The sequence below is a fragment of the Thalassophryne amazonica genome, chromosome 3 (genome assembly GCF_902500255.1).
Source record: "Thalassophryne amazonica chromosome 3, fThaAma1.1, whole genome shotgun sequence".
Classification (NCBI taxonomy): Eukaryota; Metazoa; Chordata; class Actinopteri; order Batrachoidiformes; family Batrachoididae; genus Thalassophryne; species Thalassophryne amazonica.
The window spans coordinates 63,751,759-63,764,821 of record NC_047105.1 but is presented as its reverse complement, the minus strand read 5'-3'; the positions used below and the strand labels follow the sequence as shown (position 1 = coordinate 63,764,821).

Here is a 13,063-nt window from a genome sequence, read left to right as displayed (position 1 = left end):
TTATGCTAACACCAACAATTTTCCCACTATTTGTACAATGTTTCACTAAGTACATAAGCTGAGTAAAATATATTTTCCCACAATTTGTACAATGTTTCATTAAGTACATAAGCTAAATAAAATGTTATATTTGCTGTGAGTTCAAGTTTAAATAAACTGCGTTCAGGAGGTGGAGTACTGATTTGCTGTTTCAAATATTCAAAATGTTTTAATTGTTTAGGATCCTCGGTTCAAATCTCAGCCTAATCAGAAAATCACTAAGGGCCCTTGGGCAAGGCCCTTAATCCTGAGTTGCTCCCAGTGTGTAGGGAGCGCCTTGTACGCCAGCACCCTGACATCAGGGTGAATGTGAGGCATTTCTGTAAAGCATGTTGAGCATCTGATGCAGATGGAAAGGCGCTATATAAAATGCAGTCCATTTACCCTTTATATAATTGATAATAAAACAATTTAAACAATATGAAATACTATGTTCAAATTATAATATACAATATGAAATACTATATTCAAGTAATAATATACTATAACATAAGTACACCTTCAAAGGTGTACTTATGTTGAAGGTGGGATAACTACATCCCACCTTCAAACGCAGCCTCATACGACCATCCAGGAGAAATCTACTGAAGCTCCTAATTTTCTATCGGAATACAAACTTCCTACGGGCACTGCACTAGTCAAAACAAATGAGAAAAAAAATAACCTACCGGTATGTTGCTAAAAAGTACAATTCAAAAGAAAAGCCACATTAGTTTACTTTTACATCACTGTTTTTTCCCTTTAGAGGATGATGCAGTGTAAGAGTTGTGTACCTGAGTGACTTTCTCCTGCATCTTAAGCCTCTCTGTCCTCAGATTTTGCAGCTCTGTCTCCATCCCAACATGGTTTAACTCTGCATCCTGCAGGGACTGGTGCAGTGCGACGCGAGTCGAGTCGAGCTCCAACCTCTCCTGCTCCAGGCGGACCAGTTCATCCCTTATGGTCAGTTTCTCTTGTTCTGCCTCCCGTTTCTGAGCCTGCAGAAGGACTTTCTCTTCCTCCAGCTGAGTATGAGAATTAAATAGGAGGCTCAAGTTAAAGACTAATACTGCGCAGTGTGCATATGTCCATTAAACATCTGCATATTTTACAAAAAAAAAAACAAAAAAAAAAAACGGACGTCCATCATGCATGGGTGCTGCGAGAAAATTTTTTTCACTGAACATTAGTGTCCTGGTTGTGTAAATGTGCCTCACGACAATGAGCACCCAAGGTGCAAGTCCGGAATTGTTTGCTTTTTAAATGGTGCATTTCCACCATAGATTTTGTACCTGACAAAAGGCACAAATTTATCCATGAAAACTATGAATCAGACCATTTTTACAATGAAAAAAAAAAAATTAATAAATCTAGACAAAAAGAAACCTGAGTCTAGCTGCATTTATTAAAGCTTTACTAATACATTTATGGTATATTAGAACCAGTGTAAATTAACCAGTAGTATCTGCTGAAAGTCCACATTCAAACCGTGTCATGACTTTAATATGAACATTTGTATTGTGTTGAACTGAATTGAATTCTTTAACGTCACTGCACAAAATACAATGAAACTGGATAGCAGTCCTCATGGTGCTCTAAATATATATATATATATATATATATATATATATATATATATATATATATATCGAGTACTAAAATAATATAAGACAATGCAAAAAAAACTACACATACATCTCCCCTCACTGCCCTCCCCTATATCCAGAAACCCCACATACATACATTCTACATACTCAATTGGAATAGCAGGTGAGGCAGACTGGAAAAAGTGCATAAGTGTATAAAGCACATACAGTCCGACCCTCAGAAGGACTCAGTCTTTCAGATCTAGATGGACCACGTGTGAAAATGATTGGAAATGTTCAGTGTCCGTATTGCAGTGGGGTATAAAATGTTTCTGAATCTATTTGTGCATGATTTGATGGACCTGAAATGTTTTACTCCAGATGCCCTTCCTGATGCACTGCCACATTACATGGAGAAATGTGGCAGGGGTGGGTTTTGAACCGGGAACCTTTCGTACTGAAACCAAGTGTACTAACCACTCGGTCACCACCACTGCCCTGTACGTAGTTACAACTACTTTTAAAATAGCACAGTTACATGTCAACTTAACTTTACTGTGTTGGATCAGCATAAGTTATACAGATCCAAATTGGATTTGCTGTGGTGACCGAGTGCAAACAAGCGAGCAGAATGTAGTTGGCCTGACCCATGGTAATTAAGTAACAGTAACGCAAATTCATCATGTTGACCCAACAAATTTACATTTAGGTCACTCAGCAAAATTGTTTCTGGCTACATTAACGTATTTTACTTGGGTGAAAATACTTTCAATAATTTGTTATGTTCACTGAACAACTTAAAATTTAAGTTGTTGCATGTTATGCTAAAACTACATAATTTGAATGTGTTCACCCATAAAACTTGATTCTATATCGTAGAGCTACATGCTAGACCTACATTCATGTAACGTACAAACCAACAACACCCATGTTGGTTAGTTTGAGTGTACAGTTCAAGGGCAACACAAATCACAGCCTTTAAAATGACATGAAAATAAAACACCTTCCGCAAAAAAGGAACATCATAATCCTTATAAAGAGAAAGTTTAGTGCACAACTGTTGTACTGCAGTGTATTAGGTTTATCTAACTGTACCTATTAAACTGACAAGTAGGTATAAAGAGAACTGTACAGAATTAAAATCTTCTTCACCTTACCTGTTTGGGCGGTTAACTTCTACTGTGTTAAGCACGTCCAATGAGCTTCTACTTCTTGAAGGTTACTGTGGTCAGTATTGATCACTCGCATACAGTGCATGCAAATCTCGCATTCACAGGGACAAAAAACTGTACTTTTGTATCACCTCCAGTTACATGTTTTATTCATCTTGTCATTCAGGTTTTACTTTTACATTCTTCCTGTGTTTTGCCAGTCTACCAGGTGTCATGTTTCCCCCTAATGGTGCTTGCTAAAGTATTTGGTTCATGCTCACGTGCACTCAATTGGAGACAAACACGGGAGAGTACAATGGGCTTGTTGTGCGCATGTGGATGTGTGCGTTTCCACTTGTTAATCGACCACAGATGGTGTTGTTCTCTCAGACTGATATAAAAACCAAACAAAGTGATAAACCGTCTTGCCAAATGTACCTGGATGGAATGCCAAAGTAGAGTCTGTGAGACACCCTGGTGGTAAAATGGAAAATGACAGAAAAAACTAGAGCACCACGCTCGTGGAGCAAAAACCTCCGCCAACAGTAGTTTCCAATTCCACACATTTTACCTTAGAAAATTTTCAAGGTCAAAGTCTTGTTAGAAGTGGCTTTTCATAAGCTAAACTAGATCTCAGGTGTACGTATTTACACTCAACAAAAATATAAATGCACACTTTGGTTTTGCTCCCATTTTGTATGAGATGAACTCAAAGATCTAAAACTTTTGCCACATACACAATATCACCATTTCCCTCAAATATTGTTCACAAACCAGTCTAAATCTGTGATAGTGAGCACTTCTCCTTTGCTGAGATAATCCATCCCACCTCACAGGTGTGCCATATCAAGATGCTGATTAGACACCATGATTAGTGCACAGGTGTGCCTTAGACTCTCCACAATAAAAGGCCACTCTGAAAGGTGCAGTTTTATCACACAGCACAATGCCACAGATGTTGCAAGATTTGAGGGAGCGTGCAATTGGCATGCTGACAGCAGGAATGTCAACCAGAGCTGTTGCTCGTGTATTGAATGTTCATTTCTCTACCATAAGCCGTCTCCAAAGGCGTTTCAGAGAATTTGGCAGTACATCCAACCAGCCTCACAACCGCAGACCACGTGTAACCACACCAGCCCAGGACCTCCACATCCAGCATGTTCACCTCCAAGATCGTCTGAGACCAGCCACTCGGACAGCTGCTGAAGCAATCGGTTTGCATAACCAAAGAATTTCTGCACAAACTGTCAGAAACCATCTCAGGGAAGCTCATCTGCATGCTCGTCGTCCTCATCGGGGTCTCGACCTGACTCTAGTTCGTCGTCGTAACCGACTTGAGTGGGCAAATGCTCACATTCGCTGGCGTTTGGCACGTTGGAGAGGTGTTCTCTTCACGGATGAATCCCGGTTCACACTGTTCAGGGCAGATGGCAGACAGCGTGTGTGGCATCGTGTGGGGTGAGCGGTTTTCTGATGTCAATGTTGTGGATCGAGTGGCCCATGGTGGCGGTGGGGTTATGGTATGGGCAGGCGTCTGTTATGGATGAAGAACACAGGTGCATTTTATTGATGGCATTTTGAATGCACAGAGATACCGTGACGAGATCCTGAGGCCCATTGTTGTGCCATACATCCAAGAACATCACCTCATGTTGCAGCAGGATAATGCACGGCCCCATGTTGCAAGGATCTGTACACAATTCTTGGAAGCTGAAAATGTCCCAGTTCTTGCATGGCCGGCATACTCACTGTCATATCACCCATTGAGCATGTTTGGGATGCTCTGGACCGGCGTATACGACAGCGTGTACCAGTTCCTGCCAATATCCAGCAACTTCGCACAGCCATTGAAGAGGAGTGGACCACATTCCACAGGCCACAACGGACAACCTGATCAACTCTATGCGAAGGAGATGTGTTGCACTGCATGAGGCAAATGGTGGTCACACCAATACTGACTGGTATCCCCCCCCCCCCCCCAATACAACAAAACTACACCTTCAGAGTGGCCTTTTATTGTGGGCAGTCTAAGGCACACCTGTGCACTAATCATGGTGTCTAATCAGCATCTTGATATGGCACACCTGTGAGGTGGATTATCTCAGCAAAGGAGAAGTGCTCACTATCACAGATTTAGACTGGTTTGTGAACAATATTTGAGGGAAATGGTGATATTGTGTATGTGGAAAAAGTTTTAGATCTTTGAGTTCATCTCGTACAAAATGGGAGCAAAACCAAAAGTGTTGCGTTTATATTTTTGTTGAGTGTAGTTCATGCACTTGAAGTTTTTTGTGGTGTTGTCAGGCTTTTTTTCTATAACTTTTTCAGTTTCTGAATGATTTTTCAAACCATTTTCATAGAACATTGGTTATCTTTGCTGTGCATAATTTGTCATTGGTTTTGGGCACTTGGTTTCTAACTGATAACAAATTGTAACCTCCATCCAATTTTGGTGGTGTAGGTAAATCTATAACAGAAAAATGATGACTGCGGCACTTTGGTTGGGATAGAATGCAAAATGTACACCAAATTTGGCTTTTCAATATTAAATTCAAATGTCCACAAAATCCACAATCTGGATCAGATCCAGATCAAACTTTGTCAGGTGACACTAAGTGCCAGTCTGCACCTCACTTTCAAATATGAGAGTGATTGGGGCACATTTGATTAAGATATAATGTAATATATACATTAAATGGGGTTTTCAATGTTACATTTAAATGGCCACAAAATCTGTCATTTGGATCAGATCCAGATCAAACTTTATCAGTTGATAAAGGGTAACATCCTACATAACAATCTCAAATATGAAAGAAATTTGATCTTTTTTGACAGTTATGAATTTCTGAAAATTTGTTCAGTGCAGAAGGTTCCGGGTTCAAATCCCACCCCTGCCACATTTCTCCATGTAATGTGGAGTTGCATCAGGAAGGGCATCCAGCATAAAACCTGTGCCAATTCAACATGCAGATCCACCTTGGATTGTGCTGGCGACCCCGAGTGCAAACAAGGGAGGCAGCCGAAGGGACTTACTGTTCAATGATAAAGGATATTTTTTTTCCTGATTTTGACCTTTGACCTATGACCTTGAAAATTGAATCAGTTCCTATCAGGATATGAATCCTCAGTAAAAAGTTCATAACAATATATGAAAAATTGTGGGTTACAGGCTGTTGACAAACAGACAAACAAACAGGGGTGAAAACATAACCTCTGCCCAACTTCGTTGGCGGATAATACTTAATCTGATAGATGCCTGTCCTATACAGATTAGGTTCAGTCAGGTCTGGGAGCATGCGCTGGTGTCATATGTTGCTGGTCCATGCCTGCCTCTCAAAAGCAACCATCCCTCTGCTGCAGCCAGGTGAAACATGCACATCATCTTGTCCTTCTCCAGCCACTGGGGACCTCAACCCTGTACCGCCTGCATGCTACATGGACAAAATCCCATAGTTGATATTACCTCACAATGCCAGCGATCAGAGTCTCCTGAAGTAACCGTTTGTTTGACAGAAAATCATTCTCGCTGCTCCAAAGGATCCTCCATCGAGACCTGCTACCAAAAACTTCTAGTTTCGGCTTAGGTCACTGGTTAGTGTCCAAGTCTTGTAATGATACAGTAAGAAAGGAATCACCAGGACCCAAAAGACTTGGACCAACATTACCCTGCACAGATATCAACATCACCTAATGCCTCTGTCCCATGACCTCAGTCTTCCCAGGAACCTCCTGAGCTCAAACAAAGAGGACCCAGAGGCATGAATGTCACTGTCGAGATGAGTGAATGTCTCCACAAACTCAACACTTTCACCACATCCAGACAAAACTCTGATGGCCACTGCAAACCCAGTGCTGAAATCAGGGCATCAATTAATTCCACACATCTCTGATGTACAAATTAGTAAAAATGTTACAACAGTCATACTCCACGCAAGGTATCACTGATACAATGTGAATATTCCAGATGTGAACACAGGTGAAATACAGCCAGAAATCCAAAACAAGCTTCTCCTCAAGTTCATAAACGTATGAACTGAATATACAGTTTTCATATTTTAAATCCCAGCTTTCCACCACTGAGTACTAATGAAACATAGAGTGGCTCTCAAAAGATCATGGTTATTTCATTAATATGCAAATTTAAGCAACTGTAACAAAATGCAATCAGCTCCACTTGCAAAATCCTTGTTAAGGAAGTTTGCAAAAATGCTCAAACAATCATTTCAGTGTCACTTCAAAAATTGTGTTACTTACTTCTTGCATGTTCGCTTTGACTGCACCACACAAAAATGTCTTTCACACAGGCGAGTCAATCTGTTGCATGCTTTAACTTCCAGTCTGACAGAGTTTGACCTACCTATTAATGACTTTTATAGAAATGTTCTGCAAGATTTCTTTCAAATATGGTAACATGGAGTAAGAGTAGGTACAAAGACTTATTCTGAAACAGGCTTTGTTGACGGATTCAAATACATCAATTAAATGTTCTACCTGAAGGATATAGCATTAAGGTCAACTTGTCTTGGGCGAGACTCTCGTTCATGCTGCCCATCTTGGCCAGAGAGTCCCTCAGAGCAGCTTCCTCAGACTGGAGCTTGTTAACCAGCAGGGAAAGCTCTGCGTTACGACCCTCAGCCTGGATGGAAAAATCAGGATCATATAAAAGTCTCAACAAATAAAGGTCAGAATTCTAAATTAAAGAGCAAATTAAACATGTCGGGGGATACAAGCTTTAAGTTTCCTTACCCGGGCTAGTGCTTCAGATATTTGGGACTTTGCTTCCTCGAGCAACTGCCTCTGAACCTCCCCCTGCTGGTGAGTCTCCTTCACTACAGACAACTCTGCACGCTGAGCAGAAGCTCGACTCTCGCTCTGATCCCACTGCTTCTGTCTGCAGTAAAGTAGAAAGCAAGGCAGCAGAGAAGTATTTTTGTTTGTTTGTTTGAAAAAGAAGATGTGAAGGTTTTATCAACAGTTTGCTATAAGGCACATGGGAGACTCAAGCCGAGGTCTGATTTTCATTCTTGTATAAAAATCCTTCTCTGTTTCACTCCACCATGAACCTGTGCAGCTGATGGTGCAACAGGTAAATGTTGCACTGTGCACAGTTTCTGCAGTTACAGACTAGAAACCAAGAATTTCTTCAGAGATGTCTTGGTGGCTTCCCTCACTAGTCTCCTTCTTCCTTGATCGTGTTTACTAATTCATTTTATTAGTCAACACAGTGGGTCTCGGCCTTAGCTTTATCTAACATCTGGGTCTGTTAGTGAAGCTTAGGGCTAGTGGCCGGAGATCACCTTGGAATTTCTTCTGCTATCCTGTTGCTTAATGCTGACCAATTATACCTTAAGTGTCTGGCAGACATAAGTTTGTCTGGCAGATTGATTCGGTTTTCTTTTTCTCTCTGCCCGAGATGAGGCTGGATCCACATGCTGGATTGGATGATTTCTGTGGCGAACGTGGGACGGACTCTGCTGTAGGAACAGATCCAACGAGTGGCTCAATGACCCCCCTCCCCTGACGGTCGCTGAACCCCTGCATGGACTCTCAATTGTTGTTGTGTTCTGTATTGTAAACCTTTTTGGTAGAACGGTCTAAGCAGTGGGTCACCCCTCTGAGTCTGGTCTGCTTGAGGTTTCTTCCTCATCATCATCACAGGGAGTTTTTTTCTTACCGCTGTCACCTGTGTGCTTGTTCCGCGGGTTGGTAAGGTTAGACCTTACTTGTGTGAAGCGCCTTGAGGCAGATTTGTTGTGATTTGGCACTATCTAAACTAACTAAATTGAAATTGAACTGAATGTAGTTTTTGAGGAACTGCTGACTATAGAAAGATTCAATGTTGCTGAAGTCGAAACATACGCACACTCAACCGCACTATCGCAACTTGAAAATCTCACACTGTCTAACATGACTGGGTAACAGTGGGTGTAAGAAACCAAAACCAATATATTAATAACAGAATGAAGATGTTGCAATATAAATGGCTGATGAGAACTTAATTCTGGGCACATGCACTAAATGCCTTTTCACAATGCTTTGGGCATCAAATGGTAAATTTTAATTGTTTGCACTCTAATTTTTGCCATCTAACTTCTTAATCTTTTCAGAACAATTGTGCTGAACTTGAAAGTATTTTTTTTTTTTAGCTTTGTGCAAATAAAAATCATTCATTAGGGTATAAATTTGATAGGAAATCTAAAAAGACTAATGTCTATCCGATTTACACCAACTAATAGTACTACTAATACTGCACTTTAAAGTGTTAAGTTTTTTCAACTGATTAACTGAACTGATTTATTAATGCTGTAACTGTCTCAGAAAGGGAGCCAGGGCCCATGCTTGATGATGACATAATGACATCATAAGAGCTTAGGGATCTTTCTCAGCCACACTACTGCACACAGCAAACGATTGTCTTTGTGATGTGGGTTGCAAAAGGCTGTATCTATTATGGTTCCTGAGTATAAAGCAAGACAAAAATTGGTCATTTTGCGATTGTACGCTCCTCTATGTATTTATCAGCTCAATCAGTTTAGGCAGTTTCTGCAGTTTCAGTTTCTACTTTTCTGCCTGTAAACGAAATGGGTCAGGTGGATTTCTGGGTAAATGGAGAGAAAATGTTTGTATCTTCTGGGATTGTGTTGGTTGTTGAAGATATTGCGTAGTAGAACACAGCAGGAGCCTAAAGCCTTCACGTGAGCTAGTGTGCTGCACAGTTTTTCTCTATGATGGACTTTGTGGATTAGTGTCCTCATCTGACTGATTTAATCACCATTAATCAGCCAGCCCACTTACATCCTCTGAGTCTCTGCCTTTGCCCGGTCTCTCTCCTGAATAGCGAGCTCCTTCGCCTCCCTCTCGTGGTCTCGCTCTCGCTGCATGGACACTACAGCCGCCTCAAGCTTCTCGCAGTCCATCTGAAGCATTTGGCTGCTACTCTGTGCCGCCTGCACACTTTTTGCCAAGCTCACTTTTTCACTGAAACATTCACAAAGTGGACAGAACAATATGTTGTATTATTAACTGTAATGCTACCTCGTGATGTGAACACTGACAGAACTGTTTGTAAACCTGCACAGTGTGTCTCGCTCCTGTTTCAGACGATCCCGTTCTCTCTGTGCTGTTTCTCTCTCTCTCTGTGCTGCATCTTTGTCTCTCTGCAGTGTTTGGTTTCGCTGTTCTACATCTCTCTTTGCAGATTCAGTCTCCAACAGCTGGCGGCGTAACTGCTGCACTGAAGTCTGAGCAGACAACAAACGCCCACGAGTGTCCTGCAAACATATGACACCAGTGAATGAGGGGTGTGTGTGTATAAAGTGACTGTATGTATTAATGTATGTCTATGTGGAGTGTATGTAAATCATATGGCAAGCTCATGAAATAAAGGAAAAAGAAAGTGATAAAAGAAAATCATATTTTACACGATAATAAAACAGCAAACAACTATTTTCTATGTGAATATTTAGTGCCTTTTTAGCATCCTGTGTAGAGAATGAAGCAATACTCCCTCTGTGCTCTGAGTTTTTCTGTCCTGTGGCCACACATACACATTTAGTGGATGACATTTCCTTGTGTGTCACATCCTGTAAAATGAGTGACCTTCCCACATTTATAATGAGACACCAGCACTCGCTAATATTTTTCAAGATTTCAGGCGGAAGCGACTTTCAGAAATGCACCCAAAAGTCACAGTTGGAGGATAAAAATGTATCTAACAAAGAATGTGGCTGGACTAGAATCTACAGACGTCTGGCTTTTTCCACTCATAGAAATCTATTAGAGCTAACTATTACAAGGTTCCAACTGCCATTCTTTCTGTTCGAGACAGGGGAGGGAGGTTTGAGGAGGAGTGGCTGAGGGGGAAAACCTTATTAAGTCTAGAAATGTAGCTCTAGTATAATATCTAGTGGGAGATAAATCATTCATAGCACCTTTAAACAACTCTTGCCTGATCTAAGAATCATCTGTCTGCAACATTTTGTCAATATCCATAATCTACTTGTGCTATCATGGATACAAAAGACATGAATTTGTGCTACATATCAATAAAAGATAGCTCAAAATTAGTTTGAGTAAGTTGTTATAACTTTGTCAAGATGGCTGTTAATCACTGTGATGATAACTGTGATCACAGAACTTCACAAAATCAAAATGTTCTGATAATCATTCAGAGTCGAGCCACAGCATGCTGAGTTTTAGTAGAAATACCTGGTCTATCACTATGACGGAGTACTAGAAACAGAAACAGCTACCCCTCAAAAAGAAGACCAAGAAAGTGACACGTTACCTGCAGCTGTAGCTGTCTGTTTGTGACCGCAGAGCGCAGAGAGGCCAGAGCCGCTTCTGGGACACGAACCGGAGTGGAGAGCCGAGAAGGGGAGGAAGGCCTCCTAGGAGTTGAGGAGCAGCGATGAGAGGGGCCATGGATCAAAGCCAACAGTGGAGCCCCAGAGTTGTCTTGGTCTGCTTCCGATGACGACTCTCCATCTGACAAAATGGACTACAAAGGAAGATAACATGCATCCCTCCCTGCTCGTGTGCTGTCCACCGACATGAAAACGTGCAAATGTTTACCTGAGCGATTTCCCTCAGAGTGTCAATGAGCGTCTCAGTCTGCGATCTCATCGCCTGCATGTCTGTCTCATCACTATCAGCATGCTCCTATAAAAAAACAGCCAGCACAAAAACCTCAGTCACCACAAGGGGGAGGGGGGCTCAGTACAACATCAGTACAACCAAAAACCACTCACCTCAAGCCTTCTTGTCAGTATGACAATCTCTTTGTCTTTTTCTTCAATTTGGTTCTTAAGCTTCTCACCCTCTCGCACTGATTCTAACAATCTGTGGGTTAAAGTATTCCAGGATTAGAAAGACATATGATAGATGTGCAACAAAATCACTCATGTCTATGTACTTATCTGGATTACTAATTGTTGAGACAGGTGAAGCCGTGGAGCAGCCATCTTACCACTCCCTTCCCATCATTATACAAACACTGATGGAGGCACCTTATACAGAGGCGTGCTTGTGTTTGCCTTATACAATTGAGTACTTAACTCTCTGTAACAAAACCAGCTTTATTTTTCCATAAATTTGAACCTTATCAACAGTAGGCTACAGTATGCCACATGCTCAATGCCAAGGAATTTAGAGGGTCAAATTTTGAACCCAAACACAACCTTAAAATCTCATTCTTCTGTTTCCATGACAACTGTATATTAGCTGAAGCCACTTTGCAACATTATCTGGTGCATATCATGTAACTAAAGTTGTTCCTTCTATCTGTCAAGATGTACACCTCCAATTTTTTATTCCTACCAAATTACTTGTTATTTCGCAATTACACACTGATGTATGGAACTCAAAAAGCACTCACGAGAAAATGCAGACTTGCACCAAGGCAACAGTCCATACTTCTATGATATATTTTCTAGGCTTATTTGTAAGAGTACAGTGACTAAATCAAGGTCACCCCTCTCCAACAAAGACTGGATCAGAATTTTAATCCAGATCTGCACCAAATTAAACACATTAAATAAAAGCCTATGCATGTACCCTGTAAAATGCAGTGAGCAAATTAATAGATCAAATAAATACCCAGTTTTAAAAAGATGACCTAAAAATAAGTAAGCCATCATCTTGTAACTTACCAAAACACCATGAAAGAAACATAAACAGATTAAAATTTGGTTAACTTTGACTTTGTTTTCCTATGCAATATCCCACAGACATGTCTGCCACCTGCTGACTGGTTTGTGGATGCTGGATTGATGATGGATCAGAAGCAGGCATGGTTGTTTGTAAACCTCAAATAACAGACATTCCTCCACACAACCTTGCAGAAAGGATTCACTGTTGCGGAAAGGTTTTTCTATTAATTTAGCTATGAAAGTGAAAGAACGAGGTAGATGGTCAAGTGAGGTATGCAGTAAATGGGGTCCATGAGTGAGTGAGAGAGAGAGAAAATGCATTTCCATACAAAATCTTACCACATCAGAGAAAGAATCCGTTATTTTCTCACTGCTCAAGAGCGGTTACATTTTAAAACTCAAATAATATGGTCATGCAGGAAGGATTTTGTATGAATGTAGCTGAGGCAAATGTCCTCCTCCTCTCTCTGACACTCAGCATATGTGTGGTTTTGAAGTTACATGTTGCTCGTAATTACCTTTTCTTTTTTTGTCACTTTCTTTCATTTCCAAAACCTAGGTTGGGTGGTCACCAAGGCCACCACTGCTTGTTATCACTATACATAGGCCTGATGTTTTACCCGGGCCATCAAATATGGCCATCAGGTATTGCAAAGTC

The 13,063-nt window shown here is 40.9% G+C and overlaps 1 protein-coding gene across 1 annotated transcript in view; it reads right to left on the bottom strand.

The window, feature by feature from the left end:
* The window catches only part of LOC117506880 (rootletin-like), a 63,092-nt gene that overhangs the window by 34,356 nt on the left and 15,673 nt on the right, over positions 1 to 13,063 (bottom strand). The window contains exons 10-17 of the mRNA XM_034166545.1: positions 11,506 to 11,596; positions 11,330 to 11,416; positions 11,043 to 11,255; positions 9,827 to 10,026; positions 9,551 to 9,733; positions 7,502 to 7,646; positions 7,273 to 7,391; positions 813 to 1,068 (exon numbers count right to left, since the gene is read on the bottom strand). Coding sequence (XP_034022436.1) covers positions 813 to 1,068; positions 7,273 to 7,391; positions 7,502 to 7,646; positions 9,551 to 9,733; positions 9,827 to 10,026; positions 11,043 to 11,255; positions 11,330 to 11,416; positions 11,506 to 11,596 — 1,294 coding nt within the window. The remainder of the gene's footprint in view (positions 1 to 812; positions 1,069 to 7,272; positions 7,392 to 7,501; positions 7,647 to 9,550; positions 9,734 to 9,826; positions 10,027 to 11,042; positions 11,256 to 11,329; positions 11,417 to 11,505; positions 11,597 to 13,063) is intronic.